The sequence below is a fragment of the Cnephaeus nilssonii genome, assembly GCF_951640355.1.
Source record: "Cnephaeus nilssonii genome assembly, chromosome: 11".
NCBI classification, from domain to species: Eukaryota; Metazoa; Chordata; class Mammalia; order Chiroptera; family Vespertilionidae; genus Cnephaeus; species Cnephaeus nilssonii.
In genome coordinates this window covers 84,663,341-84,684,647 of record NC_137082.1, presented here as the reverse complement: position 1 = coordinate 84,684,647, position 21,307 = coordinate 84,663,341, and the positions used below count along the sequence as shown (strand labels likewise).

Below are 21,307 nucleotides of genomic sequence, written 5' to 3'. Positions count from 1 at the left end.
TCCCTCTCCCTTCCTCTCTGTAAAAACCAATAAAATATATTAAAAATATATATATATATATAGCAAAGGGCATTAGGACACTCCCACAGGAACACATAGCATAAAGGGTTTCCCAAACTGATTTGATTAGGGAACCCTTTTGAATGAACCAGTACTTGAGATTAACTTTCCATATAACACATTTTGAGAAATATTGGGGTCTAATGAGTCAGATACCCCAAGGCAGAAAGGAGGTAGAAGGCAGGTGAGAAGGAAAAGCTATTCTAGAAAGGACATTTATTAAAAATGTGCTCAAAGAATTATTAATAGGAATATGTAAATTAAATGCAGTTGAATAGGTATCATTTCTTTACCTCCACATTCGTAAGTTCCAGCTCATGGCTCATTTCTGTCGAATAATATTTGATATTACATTCCAACTCACTTAGCTAGTTCTTTAGGATTTGTTGTAGATTATGATTTACCTAGTAGTTCAATTCATTATGTCATGAATTTTGATAAAGTATAGTATATTCACATTGGGAGCCTAAGTTTTAATTTGCTATGTATCTCAACAGGCCTGCAATTTGTATTTTGGGGTGAGATAATTCTTCACTGTACATAGCTGACCCAAACTTTACAGAATCTAGCATCCCTAGCTCCTACTTGCTAAATATCAGTAGTACTCTCCCCCCACCTCCAGGTCATTTCTTTTTTGTTGTTGTTAATCCTCACCTGAGGATATTTTTTCCATTGAGAGAGTGGAAGAAAGGGAGGGAGAGAGAGAGAGGAACACTGATTGAGAGAGACACATCGACAGGTTGCCTCCTGCACGCACCCCAACTGGGGCCAGGAATCGAACCTGAGACCCTTCGGTTTGCAGGCCAACACTCTTAACCACTGAAAAACACCGGCCAGTCATTTTGACAAGAAATATCCCCACAATTTCAAAACTCCATCTAGGGGAGTGGCATCGCCTGAGCTGAGGGCCACACGTTCAGAGCAAACAGGAAAGTTCAATAACACATTAATTAAAGGATAAACACCCAGCCTGGCCCTGCAGTCAGTACTCTAGCCAAGAATTCAAGATTCAACATGCCGGCTTCAATCCTGCATGTCCAATGTCTCATTATACTTCCATCCTGTTAATAACATGAACAGATTCAACACAAACTGCCACAATGCCATTTTTAGCCAAGAGGGCCAAGCCTTGTGCACTTTGCCAATAACAGCAATAAAGCTGGGCAGAAGCTAAGCCCAGGACTGCATGGGGTGCATCTGAGGCAGCATCCCAAAACCTGAAGTACACTGAAGAGGCTATCATTTTGTCAAATTGCACTTTAAAAAGGATGCTAGCTTTTGTTTTATTTTTAAAGTGATTTATTAAAAAACACTTGCTCCCTCTCACTGCTGAATCAGTTCAGCAATGACACTCCATCATTTTTAGGATTATTGGGACCCAAATAATTTTAGACCAAAACAACAACAACAAACTTTGTTGGTTCAGTAACATATTCACGGACATGTCGGTATGTATTCAGGAACGCTGGCTTCACTTCTTGATTGGAATGCCAATCACCATAAAATCTTCTGCTAGAGTCACTTCTTGGAAATCGAACACTGATTCAGCCTGCTTTTTTAGTTCTACAATCCCATCTGTTTCTCCTTCTCTGGCCAAGGCGACTGGTTTGTACCTCTGACTGAAGTGAGTCAGAACAAGCCTCTTTGCTTGGCACAGCTTGGCAAACGCTGCTGCCATCTGTGGCGTGCTGTGGCCGTGCTCCTTTGCTTTGTCCATCTGGGCGTCATCCAGGGTCGCTTCATGGATCAACAGGTCTGCTTCAAAGCACAGCTTCACGCCTCCGTCGCCCACAACCCCGGAGCAGTCACCCAAAATGCAGATTTTTCTTCCAACAATAGGCTTTTTTAAGACATCTTGGGGAGAAATTGTAACTCCATTTTCTAGAACAACAGAAATTCCGTTTTTCAGCTTCCCATAGGCAGGACCTGGCGGAACACCTAGTGATGGAGGCAGATAACATCACATCAGGGGAATGGAATTTATGACTTGTTACGAGAGTCTGTTTTACCAGCAAAGCAAATAGCAAATGGAAAAGGCATCTATTTTTTTCCATAATTTGTATAAATATTTTACTATTTGTGGAAAACTGGAATATTTACACTTTGTTAAAAGTTCCGTGTTGGCAATGCCATAGCACTTAAAACATTTCCCAAGCACATAAGTTTTAAGCTAAGTCCCACTGCAATATTATTAGTCAAGATAACAGCCCCGATGCTCTGCTGTGCATGGGAGTACCAGTTTCGAAGAGTGCTTTATTTAATAAGATCATCTTTGGGCAAAATCTAAGAGCCCATTTAAATAATGACACGATATCTATATACTGAATAGCTTAATAAAATAATCTTCTTCATATGTAGTGACGGTTCCACCTTTACCAAACAGGGCTGAAGTCTCATATTAATCTAGACTAGTATCTGATTAGCACTCTGGATAATACCTACAAACCAACAGAAAGTGCTTACTAATTCCAACGTAGATTATGTTTAAAGTTTCCCATTATAAGAATACTAGAGGCCCTGTGCATAAAATTCATGCACTGGGGCAGAGGGGGGGGGCCCTCAGCCCAGCCTGCGCCCTCTCACAGTTTGGGAGCCCTTGCTGGATGTCCGATTGCTGGCTTAGGCTCGCTCCCCCTGGCTGAGCGGTGCTCCCCCTGTGGGAGTGCACTGACCACCATGGGGCAGCTCCTGCATTGAGCGTCTGCCCCCCTGGTGGTCAGTGCATGTCATAGTGACTGGTTGTTCTGCTGTTCCGTCGATTTGCATATTAGCCTTTTATTATATAGGATTCCCACAGGTTTTTAGATAATAAAAATACCTTTGGCCTAAGTTATCTTTCCTCATTATTTCGCATTTTGTTTTAGTTGGGAATGAAAGAAGAGGTTGAGTAAATAAAGAACAAACATACAAAAGACACCATCATGCTTTCAGAGGCCCTGCACTGGCCATGCCAAGGAAGGCAGAGATGCTGGAGGCACGACGTGCCTGGACACGGCTTCTGGAGACGCTGCAGACCCCCAGGCAGGAAGGCCTCGCAGGCAGGAGGTCGGGAGCCTCGGATGGGCCCCAGGCCTAGCTGTGTGCACCTGTATTCTACCGTGATGAACCCAGGTTCATAAAATGGTGAGGCAAAGGATACTGAACACCACATTAACCTAATCAGGCAGAAAAGGAAAACCCTGAGAGTAAGTGGCTGCAGTCGAAGATTAAGGTATGGCAAAGTTCTCAAGGCAAAGGTGTCACTGAAAACATCTTTTAAGAGAGACGTGAAAAAACAGAAGCCTGGACCTAAGACAACAACCACTGCCCTGCCAAGCAAGACAGTGTAAGCTGAAGAGAAGCCACACTAAGAATGCGCATCGGGGAGCAGCAGGGGGAAGGATTAACATATACACTTGGGTTTCGCTCTGCATAGCACCTTTTGGTGCCAGGAATCTCCCTTAATAAGCAAACTTTGGGTAAAGGAAATAAGTGGAGAAAATGTCAGTTTTAGGCCTGGGAGACAGGAAAGGAAGGTTGCGATAACACTTCCCAGAGCTTCAGTTGACACCAGCTTGACTGACGAGAAGAGAAGAAAAACACTTACCGAGGTCTTTCAGTTTCTGTGCGTTGAGTTTCCCGGGGCGCTTCTTCTCCACCACGGAAAACCCAAAGGAGGGGATTCGGTGAAAGAGGCGAAACGCTTTTACAACAAACTGTTCGTCATCGACCAGAAGGTATGAGTTTTCTTCCGAGTCTAACAGGATAGTCCTTCCTTGTCCCTCTTTGGGAGAGCTGTCTGCTCTACCCACATGTGCAAATTCTCTCAGTTCTTCTGTAGGACACTGATCTGCTGTAGGCACCAGCTCATGGACCACGTACGGGAAGACCAGCTCCGTGTGAGAGAGTTCCATGGTTCGCCAGATGAAGTCCCGAAGGCCTGCGGGGCCATAGATCTCAATGGGCTGCTTGGTGAGCGTGGAGCCACTCTGCAGGCTGATGGTGCAGAGGAGGCCAGGAAGGCCAAAGAAATGGTCTCCATGAAGATGTGTGATGAAGATCTTGGTAATTCTCCCTTTCGATTGAGGGGAAAAAATAAAATGGGGAATTTTTCAGAAGTAAAGATCCATACAAAGGTACTTGAAAGAAACATAACAACTTACACAGAAAGCAGTAAAATGAATTTAGAGTTTTACTTATCGCTATAAATTTACTTTTAAATATTTTTTCTACATGATTCCAGAAGCAAGAAAGACAGGCTTTCTTTTATTAGATGGTTTTAGTAAGACTTTTTCATAAAACAGCTTCAAATTACATAGTGCTACAGTTTTCAGAGTATTTTCCTATATATCCTTTTACAAAAAAAAAAAAAAAGTTGCAATAAGGAAGTGTACCAAAATAATTCACTTAAGTAACTAGATAGCCTTCAGGTGCCAAAAGCATCTGACAGTTACACTGCCCCCTACTGCTCCCTCTGAGAATAGCAAATATGTATTTCCAGCAAAACAAGTTCTCCGGCTTCGATCAACTGGACCAGTGCCTGAACACAAAACTGCCTTTTAAGGACTCTCTACACTGGACAGAGGTTAACTAACCTGGTCATAGCCTGCTTGTCTGAGTGAGGTTGATGGGGGAGGAGGAAAAGGAAGATGATGAGGGAGGCAGAGGCAAGGAAGAGAGAGGGATGTCAGAGAGCAAGGGGGTAAAGAATGAGAGGGGAGGTGGGCAACAGACACTAGAATGCAGCTCAGAGGGCAGAGCCGGTGTTATTTATGCCAAGGTACATGGGCCCATCTCTTCCCTTCACTCTGAACTAACACAACAGCTTTTTCAGTGCATACTGGCTTAGGTTATAACTCGATTTACCTAAAGGTAAATTGAATTTACTGCTGGTATGTGGCAGGATGCCAAATTAGCATTTTTTTGAGATGCACAAAGTATTTTAAAAGTAACAATCACAAAAACACATGTTTAATGTAACGGAGGCTCTGGTCTGAGTTCATGGCCCACCTCTTTCAAACATGTGCTACCATAAAGGAACAGATGTTTATTGACGCCATACAAGAACAGGAATAGTTTACTATCACGTGATTTGTCCTGTGATACCAAGGCAGAAGTGCTCCAAGCGAGTCTTCCAGTCACGGCACCGAGCCCAGGCCCGTGGCTAAGACCAACAGGTTGGGTACAGGCAGATTTTGAACCTCCAGAACCCCTCCATTTGCTGCTTCTTTTTTCTCTTTCAGTCCTGTTTGTGCTGTCTTTTAGAACCCTGGCATCCCCCCTTTCCGCTGTCCAGGATGCCAGGGCACTCACAGTGGACCCGAGGCCTCTGCAGACAAGAGAACTACTATGGTGCTGAGTCCCGACCCACGCTGACCTCAGGAGTGCCGCCTCAGACGCTCCGGGCCTCTACCGATCTACGACCAAACAGAGCAAACCGAGCACCAAAACAACTTGCGAACCCAAAGTAATCGAGTCAAAAGAAGTAAGTAAAAAACTGCTTCCCAGTTATCAGTTTCAGGGAAGACAAACATTTCATTTTTCAAGAAACTTGATTTTAAAGGGATAAGGAATGGCAACCACCATTATCAAAGGTAGGAGGAAGCTATCAAATGAAGAAAGAAAAATGCATGAGTTCTCTTTTACCCAAGAACAAGAAAGTACAAGGGAATATGTCATCCATATAGGAGTGGAATACTAAGCATCCTCTCAGTGATGATGCAGTTATACCTACTGCCCTTGGAAATGTCTGCAATATAGTCCTCGTATATGTTGTTCAGTTGAAAAAAAGCAGATTACAGGAAGTATAGTGATTCAATTTATGCAAAATTATACACACACACTATACCTACACTGTTACCTTATCTACAGGTACAGAAATTTACTTATGAGATGCAGTCTTAGGCTTTTCTTTTTTGTTTGTTTGTTTTTTTGTATTTTTTAAGGAATAGTTTATTGATTTTTAGAGAGAGGAAGGGAGAGGGACAGAGAGAAGCAACATCAATTGGCTGCCTCCTATATACCCGCTGCTGGGGATCGAGCTGGTAACCTGGGCATGTGCCCTTGACCGGGAATCGAACCAGCAACTTCCTGCTGCACTGGATGACATACAACCAACTGAGCCATACTGGCCAGGGCTAGGCTCTTCTTATTTACACTTTTCTGCTTTGTTTGAATTTTTACAATGAGCATGTTTACTTTTAAATATTATTTTTAAGGGAAAAAAAAAGAAGGCTAAGCTCAGTCTTTACTATTAGGACAGAAATGGACATGGCAAACCTATACTTGTTAATCAGATGCTTGCATATTAGGACCATGGAAGCTTGAAAGACGTATATTTAGATAAATACAAAGTACGTCCTTATGAAACTCATAAAATATTATTACCCCAGGAGGTAGTACAAGCTTAAAGGGTTTCAATGAATCAAATACCGATAGGCCCATATTGTGTTACCGAGAGAAACCAATAACTTCCTGGTGTTCTATAAGTCCCTCCCCTTGAGTGTGGATGGGACCTGTGATTGGCTTCTAACCAGTAAAATATGACCCAGAGATACAATGTGATTTCATTATGTTTTAAGACTCCATATTGCTTGTAGATTTCCTCTTGAGTTTCTTTCTCCTTTGCTGGTACTACTCTAAGCTACATGAAGCACAAACCCACGTGACCAGGAGGCCTCTAGGAGCTGTGGGAAGCCTTGGTCCTACAACTGTAAGGATTCTGCCAACAGCCTGAGTGAGTTCTGAAGCAGATTCTTCCCCACTTGAGCCTCTGATGAGATCTCAGCCTCAGCCTCGGCCTCAGCCAATTATAAGACTGCAGCTTAGTGAGACCCTGAAGCAAAAAACCCAGATAACCCAGGCCCTAACTCTCTAACCCACAGAAACTATAAGATAGTAAATGCAAATAGGACACTAAATGTGTAATCTGTTTTGCAGCATTAGATAAATGATGCAGCATTAAGTAAAAAGGAAAGACTTATCCCCATACCCAAACCTCTAATACGCACACTTAAACAGTTTCTTCTTTCTATTTTAATCACCTTGCCCATCAACCCCTGCTCTCTGAACAGTTACATATGACAGCCTCCACTCTGGTCTGTGCCTACCCTAGAGTGTTCACAGAAGAACACCTGGGAGACCCAAGGGACATAAAGCACAGTACCTGCCGTCACCTCGGGGCTTCAGTACAAGGCAATGTATAACTGGGGTTGAACATGTCCCAAGCGATATTCATTAGTTCATTCCTCCAACTGCTCTTTTCATGACACCCAGGTCCAGGACAAAGCCATCTGTAACTTGTAATAATTCCTCACTTCTTCACACTCTAGATATTTAATCAGTCACCACTTCCTGTTGGCTCTACAAGTACCCCTTAGATTAAGTGTCTCTTCATCCCTATTCCTCCTTCCTGCTTCAACATTCTCATCTTCTCTCAGATGAATGCAATTGCCTTGAAACTGATCTCTCTGATGCTATTCACTTTCTGCCATAGGAAAACTCTGTCCTAAAACACAAATCAGACCATGTCACCCCTGCCTAAAAACCTTAAATTGTTCCTTTTTGCCAAGAGAATGGCAAAGTCCAAATACTTTAGCATACCACAGAAGACTTCACAGTCTGCCCGCACTTACTTTCAGCATTCTTATCTCTCTTCTATCTTAGCCAAGGACTCAATGCTCTGGATGGCTTAATATTCCCCAAACATGTCTGGAAACTTCCTTACTAGTTGCTCACTTAGTTATTTGTAACTTGAATGTCTAGCCCTACTTGTCTCCCTAGAGAAACTTCTCTTAGATCCTAGCTCAACTGTTACCATCTCTGGAATGATCTCTAAACACACAGATAGTTAGTGTACCCCTCCTCTGTACGCCAAAAGGACTTAGAAAACACCTCCATTATTCTCCTTATCACATTACATTATGACTGCTTGCATGTCAGTTTCCACTATGGATGATCGTTGGATGCTAGAACTCTCTTGCTTTTAGGCATCCAATGCCATGCACTCTGTTGAGTCATAGGGAAAGTAACCTCAATAATCACCATTTGTCAAGACCTAATAAGAGAGAGGCACTGCACGAAGTACTGAACATGTTATTCATGCTTTTATTGAACAAATATTTACTAGGCGTCTACAAAGAACATAAGTGACCACTAAGCTTAGTACAGGGCGATAGTGCACATAAAACAATGATTTAAATAACATCATGTTAGATACTGATGATGTTAAGAAGTTAATAAAAATAGGACAAGCCTGTAGAATGCCTGGGGCGAGAGGAACTAATTAACTATAGAGATTCAGGAAAAGCCTCTGAGGAAATGGCATTTGAGCTAACAGTTAACTGATGAGAAGATAACCACGCAGAAGAGGGATTATTAACACTGGAGGCCCGATGCACGAAACTGGTGCAAGAGTAGGCCTCCCTTCCCCCGGCTGCCGGCACTGACTTCCCTCTGGCACCCGGGGCCCGGGCTTCCCTCCGGCTGCTGGCAGGCACCTGGGACCGGGGTTTCCCTCACAGCTCTGGTTTCATCCGGAAGGTCGTCAGGAAGGACATCTGGTCTAATTAGCATGTTATACTTTTATTATTATAGATAATTCTCATAACATGCCTTCTTCAGTACAAGTTTTTATCCCCATAAAAGATCCCAAGCTGAGTTACAGCTGGGACTGGAACGCAGGTCTGACTCTGACTAAGGCTTTTCATCGGTGTGCCCGGGTTTCCCTGCTGCTGGGCCTTGCTCACTCCACTCCCTCTGGCTGAAATGCCCTTCTCCTCTCCAGCCCAGGGAATCCCTCCTCTTCCTTCAACAGCTCACAAGTCACCCTCCAAAATGCCTACCCCCATAACCGAGTGGGAAGAGTGTCTCCCTCCTCTGTACATCTACTGCCTTTGCATTCTCTCAGGAGACCTACATCTCCTGGCGGAAAGAAGTGAGTACACACACCGTTCTTTTGCTTGGGCAGCGTCCATCTAATAAGCCTCACGTATCTCACTGCATCCTCTACTCTGAGCCTCTATAAATCTTTGCTCTCAAAACTTACAGGAAGAATGACAGCACATAAATAAATGAAGAACGTTCAGTGGGTGTACCAGATGCCTGAGGGCTTTCCAGGCAGAGGCCCAAGGAAAGCCAGGAAGATGAGGCAGAACCAAGATGCTCTTAATGAGATAGCTGAATGCACACTGACCTGCTTTAAGCTGGCTTTTCATAAGCTGCGTCTGGGTTCCCTCCCCACAGTCAAAGAGCCAGCACTCGCCCTCACACCGAAGAACCAGAGCAGAGGCACCCCGGGTTGGGGATGGGTATGCTGCGCCTGTCCCCAGAAACGTCACATCCATAGACATCTTCTACCCTGCAATGGAAAGATCACCTTGGGGTTATTTCACATCACTGCTCAAAATCACCAAAAACGGGTTCCCGAGAGACTGTTATTTAGGGCAGAGGAACTATTCTATGCATGATGCAGAGAGACAGACGTCATCGTTATACGTTGGTCAAAACCCACAGAATGCACACTCGGAGTGAATGAACCCTAATGTAAACTTTAGTTAATAATAATGTATCGATGTTGGCTCATCAACGGTAACAAACCTACCATACTACTGCAAGATGTTAACAACAGGGGAGAGGAGTAGGGAATATATAGGAACTCTGTACTTTTTTTAAAGTCCTAATAAACACTAAACAGCAATCACCACCGTATTTGAGGTTCTGACAGGGGATTTAGTTACATTTACTAAGTGGTATGCCTGGTGCCCATCGTGATGAGCCCTTTCTCTGAATGATCATAAATACAGCAATGCTCTACAGCATTTTCAACCAGTGCGCCGTAGCACACTGGTGTGCCGCAAGCATTTTTAAAACATGCAATACCTATTCAGTCAGGGGTATTGACCTCTTTCCCCTCAGATTGTCAAATAAAAAAAATGACCACAGCCAACACAACAATAGCCATCCAGTGTGAATGAATCAAAATTATATCTGTTTTTAAAAAATATATCTTATTGATTTTTACAGAGAGGAAGGGAGAGGGATAGAGAGTTAGAAACATCGATGAGAGAGAAACATCGATCAGCTGCCTCCTGCAATCCCCCCACTGGGGATGTGCCCGCAACCAAGGTACATGCCCTTGACCGGAATCGAACCTGGGACCTTTCAGTCCGCAGGCCGATGCTCTATCCACTGAGCCAAACCGGTTATGGCTATACCTATTTTTTTTTTTTATTAAAACAGCAAAAAACGTATTTTTTGGTGTGCCGCAGAATTTTAGTAATTAGTTTGTATACCATGAGATGAAAAAGGTTGCTAATCGCTGCTCCGCAGCAGTATAGTAACGCGAGTGAAGGCCTCACTCTAAGTAACAGGGTCCATCACTGGTCAGGATCTGGGGTGCTGCTATAGGTGATCAGCAATAACCTGCTGAGTGTGTCGATTTCTGCCAACTCCTGGCATCTCTTTTTCTTTTCACTGTTTCTGGGCACATCTGCCATCGCTGCTATACTTCTGTGATGGGAGATGTGCATCAAATAGAATAAATGAGAATAAACTCAAACTTGTACATAAATAATCATAGGTCATCCATACTGAGGGCTGGGAGCAAAAACAACAACAACATCATTTTAAGAAAAAATACTAAGATAAGAACATCTGATAAAGAGCTGGATAAATATACAAAATTGTCAATAACTTCTCTCAGTCTTAGCAATAACCAGATAAAAATAGAAATGGGAAAGATCTCATTCACAAGAAAGAAAAAACTTATAAAGTCACTATTAATAACAGGAAAAAAACAGGCTCTAAAAGTCCCAGATGCATATTAGGTCCCTTAATAAGACTTAGTATCACAGAAATGTTCATTTTTTCATAATTAGTATAGATATATTTAATCAAATTCTGTCAGACTTCCAGTGACAGTAATCTTGGGACAAAAAACAATCAAAAGATGGAAGAAAATAATGTCTGAGAACGGGCAAGAAAATTACATAAAACAGTAAGTAGCGAATTACCTTTCTAGATATTATACTTACTATACTAGGTAAGTGGGTATACTATAATGAAGAGAATAATATTGGCACAAAAAAATAGAGGTGAAAGAGAAGGAATAGTCTAAAATAAATCTAGGAATTTATGGGAATCAATATGTAACAAAAGTATAAAAAGGGTGACATTTATTAAGCAGCACTGATATAAATGGCTATTTTTGCAGAAAAAAGTAAAGCAAGATATTCACTTTGCACTGCATATAAAAATATATTCCACGAGGTTTAGAAATTTAAATGTAAGAGGTCCAATAAAATATGTTTTAAAATATTAGGAGAACATGTATATAATTTGGGGATTGGGAAAGCACTTTTTAGCAAGACAGGAAATTCAGAAATTTTTTAAAAAAGTAGACGTTTTCACTACATATAAACTTTCATATATCAAGACTCAAAGGACAAAAATAAAAAAAATTAAAAAAGGCACCTGGAGAAAACTACGTACACTGTATGATAAAGAGTTAATGCCCCTTGAAACAAATTCAAAATACCAAACATCTGATAGACAAAATACACAAACAAAAACTCAAACCAAAAAACTGATACAACAGATAAATGGATATATACAGGAAATCCACAGAAGAAATCTAAGCAACCAATAAGCATGAAAAGTGTTCCATCTCCAGGTAGAGGAAATACAAATTAAAGAAACGAACACCATTTCCCCCACATCCACTGGCAAATATTAATGCTAGCCTGTGCTAACCAGAACAAGATTGGCATTCATATGTTACTAGTGGTGGGTGTGAACTGCTATTATGTTTTGGGAGAGTAATGTGGCAATATATATTACCAATAATAATGATGCTGTTAATAACAACACATTAACCCAGCACTCCCATTTTTGAGAATCTACCCTACAGAAATAAAGGATTTATGTATAATGATGTTTATTGTGGTACTTTTAAGGTGGCTAAAATTTGGAAGCAACCTGAAAAAAAATCAATAGGGAAACAACTGAATATTTTATTATACAGTCATGCCATGAACTATTTGTTCTGTAGCTAAGTCAGGTCTGTAACTCTTGTCCTAGAGGGATGACAGTGAGAAAACTTACAGATGGCTATGGTATGATCTCATTTTCATAACAATGTCCAAAACCCCCACATTTATATGAGACAGAGAAAGTCTGGTGTGGAGGATACACACCATATTGTTAATACCAGGGGTGACTAAAATGGAGAGGGGAAGAGATTATTTTTTCTTTTAAATCTTTTTGACTTGATTTTTTAGTTGTAATAAACAGCATTTAATTTATTTTATATATAATTAGAGGCCCAGTGCACAAAATTCGAGCACGGGTAGGGTCACTAGCAGCTGTTGGCTGGGGCCTCCCTTCCCCAGCTGCCGACTGGGGCCTTCCTTTATTCTGCGACGCCCCCTGGTGGTCAGTGCACGTCATAGCAAGCGATCCAAGTCCTGGTTGGTCAAACTCCCGAGGGGACACTTTGCATATTAGGCTTTTATATATATTTCTTTAAAAGTGATTATTTTTAAAAAATGTGTCATATGGCTGAACATGCTTTTCAAACTACAATTCACCTAATCTTCCTTTCCATTGGGGATACAGTCTGCTCCCCCAACTTTCCCCCACCCCCTTCACACACACACCTTACACACACAGATGGTACATCTCTCTACCCCACACACAAGCCTTTAGGTACTGCTAGTGTCCCTTCCATATGCTACTCCACACTTTCACTTCCAAGATCAAACCTTCACTGATAATTAAGTAGTTTAATCTGCAGAGGTTTCCTATTGGATTGCAGTTTGCAAGACAGATAAGAATAAACAAAAAGAAAGTTAAAAAAACATTAAAAGCTAATAAATGCAGGAGGAATAATAGAATATAATCACTTTGCAATCCCTAAAAATGATGGATCTAGGCCAGTGGTATATAACCCTGGAGCTTATTAGAATCAGCTTTTAAAACATCAATGATTGGGCTTCATCCCAGGACAATTAAACAGGAAATTCTGCAAGTGAGATATGTGTTTTAGTATTTAAAAAAAAAATGCTTCCCCTGAGATTCTAATGTGCAGTCAGATTTGAGAACCACTTAATGAGAGGATAATGAAGAACAGAACTATAATGGGTGGATCAGCTGACTTGAACTCACACACTAGTCAATTTTTTAAAAACCTTTTATGAAAAAATGTCAAACACACACACAAAAGTAGAGATTAGTGTACTGTAGTGCCACACACCCATCGCCAAGCTTCAATAATTATCAACTAATTCATGGTCAATCTTATTTCATCGGTATCCCTACCCATCATCCAAGAATATCTGGTAAGTGTACTGGACACTTCCACCAGGAAATACACACTGTCTGGCTGTCTCTTTTTCTGATGTTAACAGGCACTAATGATCACTGCCAGAATCCATTATTTCATTAGGGGTTGCCAAAAGGTGGTATTCTCTCATTCCTTCGGCAGTTACTAGCTGGCATCCTTCTGTAATCCCCTGGTCAATTATTTAGTCACCCTGTGGTACAGTTTGTTATTTTTTTAAATCCTCACTGAAGATATGCTTATTGATTTAGAGAGGATCGAATCCACAACCTTTTGGGGATGGGACGCTCCAACCACCTGAGCCACCCAGCCAGGGCACCCTGTTGTGCACTTTGTACAGAAGTGCCCATTAATCTTAACACCGACAGACAGACAAGACCTTATCTAACTCCTGATGTGATGCCACATGAAGGACACAGAAACCCTACCAGGTTTTCTTGCCAAAAAGTAGAACCTGAATCCTCTAAGTCTGGAATCGAAATACCAGTTAACTAAAGGACCCCACAGGGAGGGAAAAAGCCAAATCCAGAATGTAGGAAACTTCACAGGACAAATGATTTGATTTCTTCAACAAGTAAATTCCAGGGGGAGGGGGTAATAAGGATGGAGGGGATAAAGAAACTAAAAGACGTAAGAGATGTTTGGATCTTGATTTGGAGAAACGGATAATGGGTGGGGAAAAGGAGAATTGGGAAAATGTGAATACTGACTGGATAGATGATAAAATGAAATGCTTATTAGGTTAATAACGGCTTTATGTTTTTTAAAAAAGGAGTTGAACCCAGCCAGCGTGGCTCAGTTCGATTCAGGTCAGGGCACATGGCTCCATCCCCAGTAGGGGCATGCAGGAGGCAGCTGATCAATGATTCTCTCTCATCATTGATGTTTCTCTCCCTCTCCCTCTCCCTTCCTGACATCAATAAAAACATATTAAAAAAATAAAAAAGGAGTTGTGTTTTATAAACATAAGCAAGTATTTAACGGATGCAATGGCGCATTTCGATTTGCTTTAAATAACCCACTGGGGTGAGGGTAATAAATAAAACCAGGCTGATCATGAGCTGGGAATTCAGTACACTACCTTATTTTCGTATGTTTGAAAGTTTCCATAATAAAAAGTCACAAACCAGCTAATAACAAACCAACTCCTCAAAACCCGTCTACGAGGTCGGGAAGCATCCGATTTTTATGTACTCAATGGTGCATGTTCTGTGCCATGGAGCATTCCTTCTAGACACCAGTAACGAAAAGGAACCAAACCAGATTTGGTCCCCATCTTCTTGGGACAGAAAACCCCAGCCGCCTGCTTTCCCCTGACGGGACCCTCCCGGGACCGAGTGCACATCCGCCGGGGACGCACCCAGGACAGCGCCTCGCCCCGGCCCGGCGGCTCTCGGCCCGGCCGCCCGCACGGCCGCCCGGCGCTTCCGGGGCCTGAGCAGGCGGGCGGCTTCCCGGGCGGCGCCCCCCGGCGACCCCGCGGCGCAGGCGGGGCAGGCGCGCCAGCCCCTGATTTAGGGGAGACGGAGCGGGGCCAGGGAGGCAGGGGCGTGGCCAGGGCGGAGCCGGGCCGGAGGCCAGGTCTCCCCGTGCGCGGGCCGGGTCCCCTTCCGAGTCGGTGTCAGGGTCCCCCCAGGACGGGTGGGCGGCGGCAGGAGCGCGGGCCGAGGCGGCTCCCGCCCCCGGCGCTGGACGAGGCGCGCTCGGGCCTGGGGCGGGGCGCGGGGCCCGGGCCGCGAGGCGGGAGGAAACGCGCGCGCCCGGCCGCGCGGGAGGCCGCGGCGGCGCAGACCCTGCCCGACCCCCTCCGGCGCGCCCGGCCGCACTCACCCACGCCCGGCCCGGGGAGCCGCGGGAGGCGCAGGCCCGCAGCGAGGCCGGCGGTCCGCGGGCGGCGACGGCGCGGGCGGAAGTGCGCCGCCGGCTGGTCCGCGCGGCCGCTCTAGGACGCCCGGAGGTCCGCGCTCGGTGGCGTCCGCCCGGCCCTTCCGCGGGGGCGGCTCGGACACCTCCCCGGGCCCCCGGCGGGTCCCGCACCGGTGCGCTGGGCCGGATGGTGGCGGGAACCCGTGAGGACCAGGGCGCCACGAGTGAAAACGTTTCCTGTTCTGGTTTGTTTTGTTTTGTTTTGTTTTGTTTTCTGTGTCATCTTTTCAAACCAGAGCGTTGTCCCCGCTGCTTTGCTCGTGCACTGCTTTGTGTAATTCCTCTTCTTTCGTTGGGACGAATCTCTCAGCCACCGAACCTGGAGGCGCCCGAAGAGGAAAGAGCACTGTGCTCCGAGTCCGGGGTCACGTCGGCCTTGCTGTGGACCATGCACCTCGGCCCGCTCTCCACCTGCCCATCCCAAGACCCCGGGGGTGCCCGCTTCAACCCGTGCCGCCCTCGCCGGCAGCATCGCGGGCGTGTTCTCTCGGGTACCACCCAGCCTGCGGAAGCCCAGGGGGATGCAGAGCACTGGGGGTCCAACCTCATTCTGGTTAAACCCCAGCATTTGGAAAAAGCATTCCAAGCCCCCAGGCAGTGCCAGATGCGCTGGTTTTTGCTCGACAGACGCGAGGTGGTCCAAGCATGCAGTAGCCAAATATAAGCAGTAGAGGAGCTCTGTGTGCGGGGTGTTTTGGAACTATCAGGGAGCGGGATCAAGAACACTGACCCCTGCCCTGGCTGGTGTGGCTCAGTGGATAGAGCATCGGCCTGCGGGCTGAAGGGTCCGGGGTTTGATTCCGGTCAGGGGCACATGCCTGGGTGGCGGGCTCGATCCCCAGTGGGGGGCCTGCGGGAGGCAGGCGATCAATGATTCTCTCTCATCATTGATGTTTCTCTCTCCCCCCCCCCCCCCCCCCCGCTTCCTCCCTCTCTGGAAAAAAAACACAAAACTGGCCCCTCTCTCTCACATCACCTCACCCCATCCCACTGCTTTGCTCAATAAACGATTAAGTAATCCACTTTGTGGCCTCTTCAAAGTCTTTGTTTCTTCGAGTATTAATTGAGCTCCGACTTTGTGGATAGTATTATTTTGATACTGAGAGTATTTTAAAAATACGTCATAGCCCCTGGTTTTAGGAGCATACACTGAGATTGGGGAAAACTGTTATCAGGAAACAACTAAAAATATCAGGGGACAAATGACAAGCCAAAGAAGTGATAAGAATATGGAAAAAGGAGGACCACTAGCCATGAGATTAGTTAAGAAAGGTAGCACTTGAGCTGGGTCTTGTAGAATGGTTGAGACTTAATGTTGTAGTAATGGAAAAATAAGGTGGATTGGTCACATTGAGGCTGATTTAGCATCGTATTAAACATGGGACGTAGCAAAAAACTTGAACTGTAGTTATCCTGATCTTTGCTTAGCCAAGAAATGCTCAAAAAGTCTAGATCACTCTCCAGCTAGCTCTTCGATCGCAGCTCAGTTGGGGTTCCCCACAGCAATGCCTTCCATAAACCTGTCCATTCCGGAGGTTCATGGCTTGTTCCTGCCCACCCATCAAAGCTTCCTACAACTCCTTAGAGGTTATTGCATTTTTAGAGAATAGTGGGTAGAACATTTTGTTCGCTTTTAAAATTTTCCATTATGGGAAATTTTATACATATACAAAAGTTGAGAAAATGTTGAGTGAACCGTTAGGTATAACCATCACTCACCTTCAACAGTTAGTAACATCTGGTCCATCTTTTACCTATAATCCATGCACCTCCAAAAGCAACAAAACCCTGGATTATTTTAAAGCAAATTCCAGGTACAATATCATTTTATCCAGAAATAATTCTGTAAGTATTTAAGGATCCTTTCTTTTTTAAAATTTCATCACTACACAATGATGGTAAGCAGTCCAGTACATAAGTAGAAAAGATAAGACTTAAAAAATACAACTATAATATTATAAAAATACAATAATAGCATCAAATCCAGTCACTGTTCAAATTTACCTGATCAACTCATAACTTTATTGGTTTTAGAGAGAGACAAAGGGAGAGGGAGAGAAAGAGAAACGTCGATCGGTTGCTTTCCACTGATACACACCGGCCAGGGCTCTCAACTCATAACTTTTGAATCCTATTTATTCAAGTCAGAAAATCATCATCTTACATAATAAAAAGGTAATATTTAAATTACCATCACTCCGCTACGCCCATGATTGGGCCAGCGGGTGACACAGGGGGCGGGACTCGGGTGGCTGGGGTGGTGATTGGGCTGGCAGGGCACTGAGCTCGCGTTGCCAGCGGTGAGGCGAGCTCAGCGTCTGCGCCATGGCTGTGCTGAGGCACAGACAGGCCTCTGGGGCAGCGAGCCGAGCTGGCGTTTTGGAGGTTTGGAGGCGGCGGGCGGTGGGCGGGCGGCGCGGCTCCCCGGGGAGGAGTCTGGCGGCAGTTGGGCCGCAGGAGCACGTGGCGGCGGCCCCAGCCTTCCTGGGTGGGAGGCAAAGGCAAGATCCCGGCCTGGGCTCCTGCCGCAGGAGGACCACGCCCCCGCCCCGCCTCGCCCTAGGGGCCCAGGGACTTCAGAGCTGCCGACCAGCTGACAGACAGCTTACACGTGCATGATTAAATCATGCACTGGGCTTCTAGTACCTAATAAAATGGTAATATGAAAATTACCATCACTCCGCTACGCCCACGATTGGGCCGGCTGGAGGCGCGGGGGGCGGGACTCAGGGTGGCCGATTGGCTGGCTGCCCCCCGCTCCTCCCGCCGGCTTAAACTTGGCCAGCGCTGCTTAGGCCGTGGCTGTGGAAGGAAGACGCTGGTGGCGGCACTCGGGGTGGCCGATTGCGTGGCTGCCGGCACCAGTTTTCCGCCAGCAGCAGTTTTCCTCTTGCCACCCGCCGATCGGAGCGCCTCCCGATCGGAGTTCCTCTCCGGGTGGCCGATCGTGCTGGCAGGAGGCGCTCTGATCGGCGGGTGGCCAGAGGAAAACTGCTGCTGGTGGATAACTGGTGCCGGCAGCCAGGTGAAGGAAAAGTCTATTGCACGAAACTTCGTGCAACGGGCTCCTAGTTAAAATATAAAAATTTAAAAACTAAAATGTTCTTTAAAAAACTTAATTACACTGTTACCTCACCTGAAAGTTAATAATTCTTTGCTATCTAATTTATTATGACATCCTTATTAATACCAGTTCAAATTTCCCTAATTATCCCCAAATATTTCATATGTAGTTGGTTTGTTTGAATTAGGATTCAAAGGATTACACATTGCATTTGGCCGAAGTCTCTTTTTAAGCTTAATGGTTTTTTTCTTCCTCTTTTTTCTTGCCATTTATTTGTGGGAGAAACTGGGTCATTCATTTGTTCTGTAGAATTTCCCAAACCGGCTGATGGCACCCCCAGAGTATCATTTAACATGTTCCTCTGTCCTCTGTGTTTCCACCACATGGGACTTAGATCTAGTGGCCTGTTCTGATTCAGGGTCTATTTTTTGGCAGGTCGGCTTCATAGGTGATGCTGAGTACTTTCTGATTTAGTCTTCTAATAATTAGGGTCTTGGAATATGTATGTGCTGGGCGTGGGGAGAAGAGGTGAGAAGTAATTCCCTTACTGCTATGATTAAATAAGGAGAGAAATAGAGAAGGAAGCTGAACAAAAGGAGATAAAAAGATGAGGAACTCGACTAGTGCTCCACTTATGAATTTAAGTCTAACAACATATTCCCATGGCGTCAAATAGTCTGGGAGGTGTGTGTGTGTGTGTGTGTGTGTGTGTGTCTGTTTTAGGGTTTAATAATACCTTTAAAAACAAGGTCATGGGATGGTGAACACATAATACAACATACAGATGATGTATTATAGAATTGTACACCTGAAATCTATATAATTTTATTAACCAGTCACCCCAATAAATTCAATAAAAAGAAAAAAAAACCACAAAAAAAGTCATATTTTAAACAGTTGAAAAAAATAAAAACAAAGTCATAATGCATTTTTTATGTATAGGAAAATTTTATTAAGAAAATACACACATCTCATTACAATATATCACAAAAGGGAAAAAACAATTCACATCATTATGAAGTGTTTAGACTGATTCTTGGAACCACATGTAACAAGTTGATCTGGTATAATATACTCTACACAGGCATTCCCCTTAACTAGCATTCCCATAAGCAATTACAGCAAGACTATCCCATCTCTTTATCTTTTTAAAAAAATATATTTTTTTATTAATTTCAGAGAGGAAGGGAGAGGGAGAGATAGAAACATCAATGATGAGAGAGAATCATTGATCAGCTACCTCCTGCACACCCCCCACTGGGGGTTGAGCCGAAACCCAGGCATGTGCCCTGACCAGGAATCGAACAGTGACCTCCTGGTTCAGAGGTCAACACTCAACCACTGAGCAACACCGGCTGGGCTCTTTATCTTAAATATAAAGGTAAGAAAGGCTAAGCAGTGACTTTTGCAACTTGTGGTTTCCTTGAAGTCAATCTTTAATGCTGGGTATGTTATCAAAAGGAACACAATATCAATTGCAAAAATATGGTTTTAAGTTCAGTTACTTTTAAAGGTCATTAGATAATAAATCCTTAGGCAAAAATTTTACTTGGTCAAATATTTAGCTAAAATTGGTCTCTTCAGAAATTCTTAATTCCACACATACACATGTTACTACTTTCTGTTCTCGCCTTTTAATAAAGAAGTTTTATATATATATATTTAAATATATATATATTTATATATATAAGTTATATATATAGTTTTATATATATATTTACAATAGATATCATTTAAAATAAACCTTACAATTCAAATTCACATTGACATTGGCAGATTCTTGAAACCAATTTGCCCAAAAATGATAGCAGTTGGTGGTTCTGTGAAGATGACCAAATCAAAAGATGTTCGTGAACTGGCTACTGAGAATCTGTTGTAATTTATCATATTCAAAACCACATCTTTTATGTTACCATCCGATACCTAAAGTGCTGAAGACTAATGTTTATATTGTGTTTGAGTTATAAATGGGAACAAAGTAAAAATCAAATGAACTGGTAAATCGCATTAAAAAGACCTAAGACTAATCTTATAAGAATAGCCTGGCTGCTCAGTGGTTAGTGTTGGCCCTCAGACTGAAGGCTTGTGGGCACGTTCCTCGGTTGTACGTTTGACCCCGGGTCCTGGTCAGGACGTGTGTGGGAGGCAACCAGACACATCAATGTTTCTCTGTCTCTTCCCCTCCTTTCCACCCTCTCTGAAAAATCAATGGGAAAAATATCCTCAGGAGAGGATTACCAATAAAATAAAATAAATAAGAAGAAGGAATAGGTGACGACTGTCATCTGAAATAACAATTGTTGAAGATAAGGACGTAAGATTCAGATAAAGTCCTCCAGCGCAGGGGCCCGTCTTCCCTGAGAGGGGCCAAGGCTAAGCCTGTGCTCTGCCACTTGCCCTGGGGAGCCTGGCCGGGAGGCCTCTCTAGAACAGGTGGGGTGACAGAGGTGACCGTGAAGATTAAATATAATGGTGCATGTAGGATACTTAGGACAATGCCCGGCACAGAGTAGGTGCTATTCATAAAATGTATTTTATCATTACCCGCTAACTGCATACCTAACATGTTGGTGATATTTCAATGGTTACATAGGAATCAATGATTTGCTAGAATAAACACTTAAAATTAGGAAAGGAAAAACAATTTTTCTACAACCTACTGAAAACTGGGGAATAGATTTCTCCGTAGTCTTAAAACGTTAAAAAGTATGCTGAATGTGGGGATAACTTCCCAAACAGCAAAGTGGCAAGTATTTATTTGAAAAAAGCAAGATTAAATAATCATATGAAAGTTTATTGGCAAAAATCTGTTGCAGATGCAAAGCATCCAAAAGTCATTTACCTTCATTTGTATGCTTTATGCAACTGAACTATGAACACCTTTTGAATCATACACTGGCTTACTTTTCTCTTTGAGAAGCACAATTTTCCTTGTCCAA

At 43.8% G+C, this 21,307-nt stretch overlaps 1 protein-coding gene across 2 annotated transcripts; it reads right to left on the bottom strand.

Moving 5' to 3' along the window:
• Positions 1-586: 586 nt before the first annotated feature.
• Positions 587-15,291, bottom strand: ELAC1 (elaC ribonuclease Z 1). 2 transcript variants are annotated; one of them, XM_079784376.1, is made up of 4 exons: positions 15,209-15,291; positions 9,233-9,397; positions 3,647-4,114; positions 587-1,998 (listed from the first exon to the last, which is right to left on the bottom strand). In XM_079784376.1, exons 2-4 carry the CDS (start codon positions 9,387-9,389, stop codon positions 1,532-1,534), a joined length of 1,092 nt encoding a protein of 363 aa, XP_079640502.1. In that variant the 5' UTR covers positions 9,390-9,397; positions 15,209-15,291; the 3' UTR covers positions 587-1,531. The 2 variants fall into 2 exon arrangements, with proteins under 2 accessions (XP_079640502.1, XP_079640503.1); XM_079784377.1 differs by lacking the exon at positions 15,209-15,291 and adding an exon at positions 10,277-10,590 and having other exon boundaries at positions 9,233-10,045.
• Positions 15,292-21,307: the final 6,016 nt, after the last annotated feature.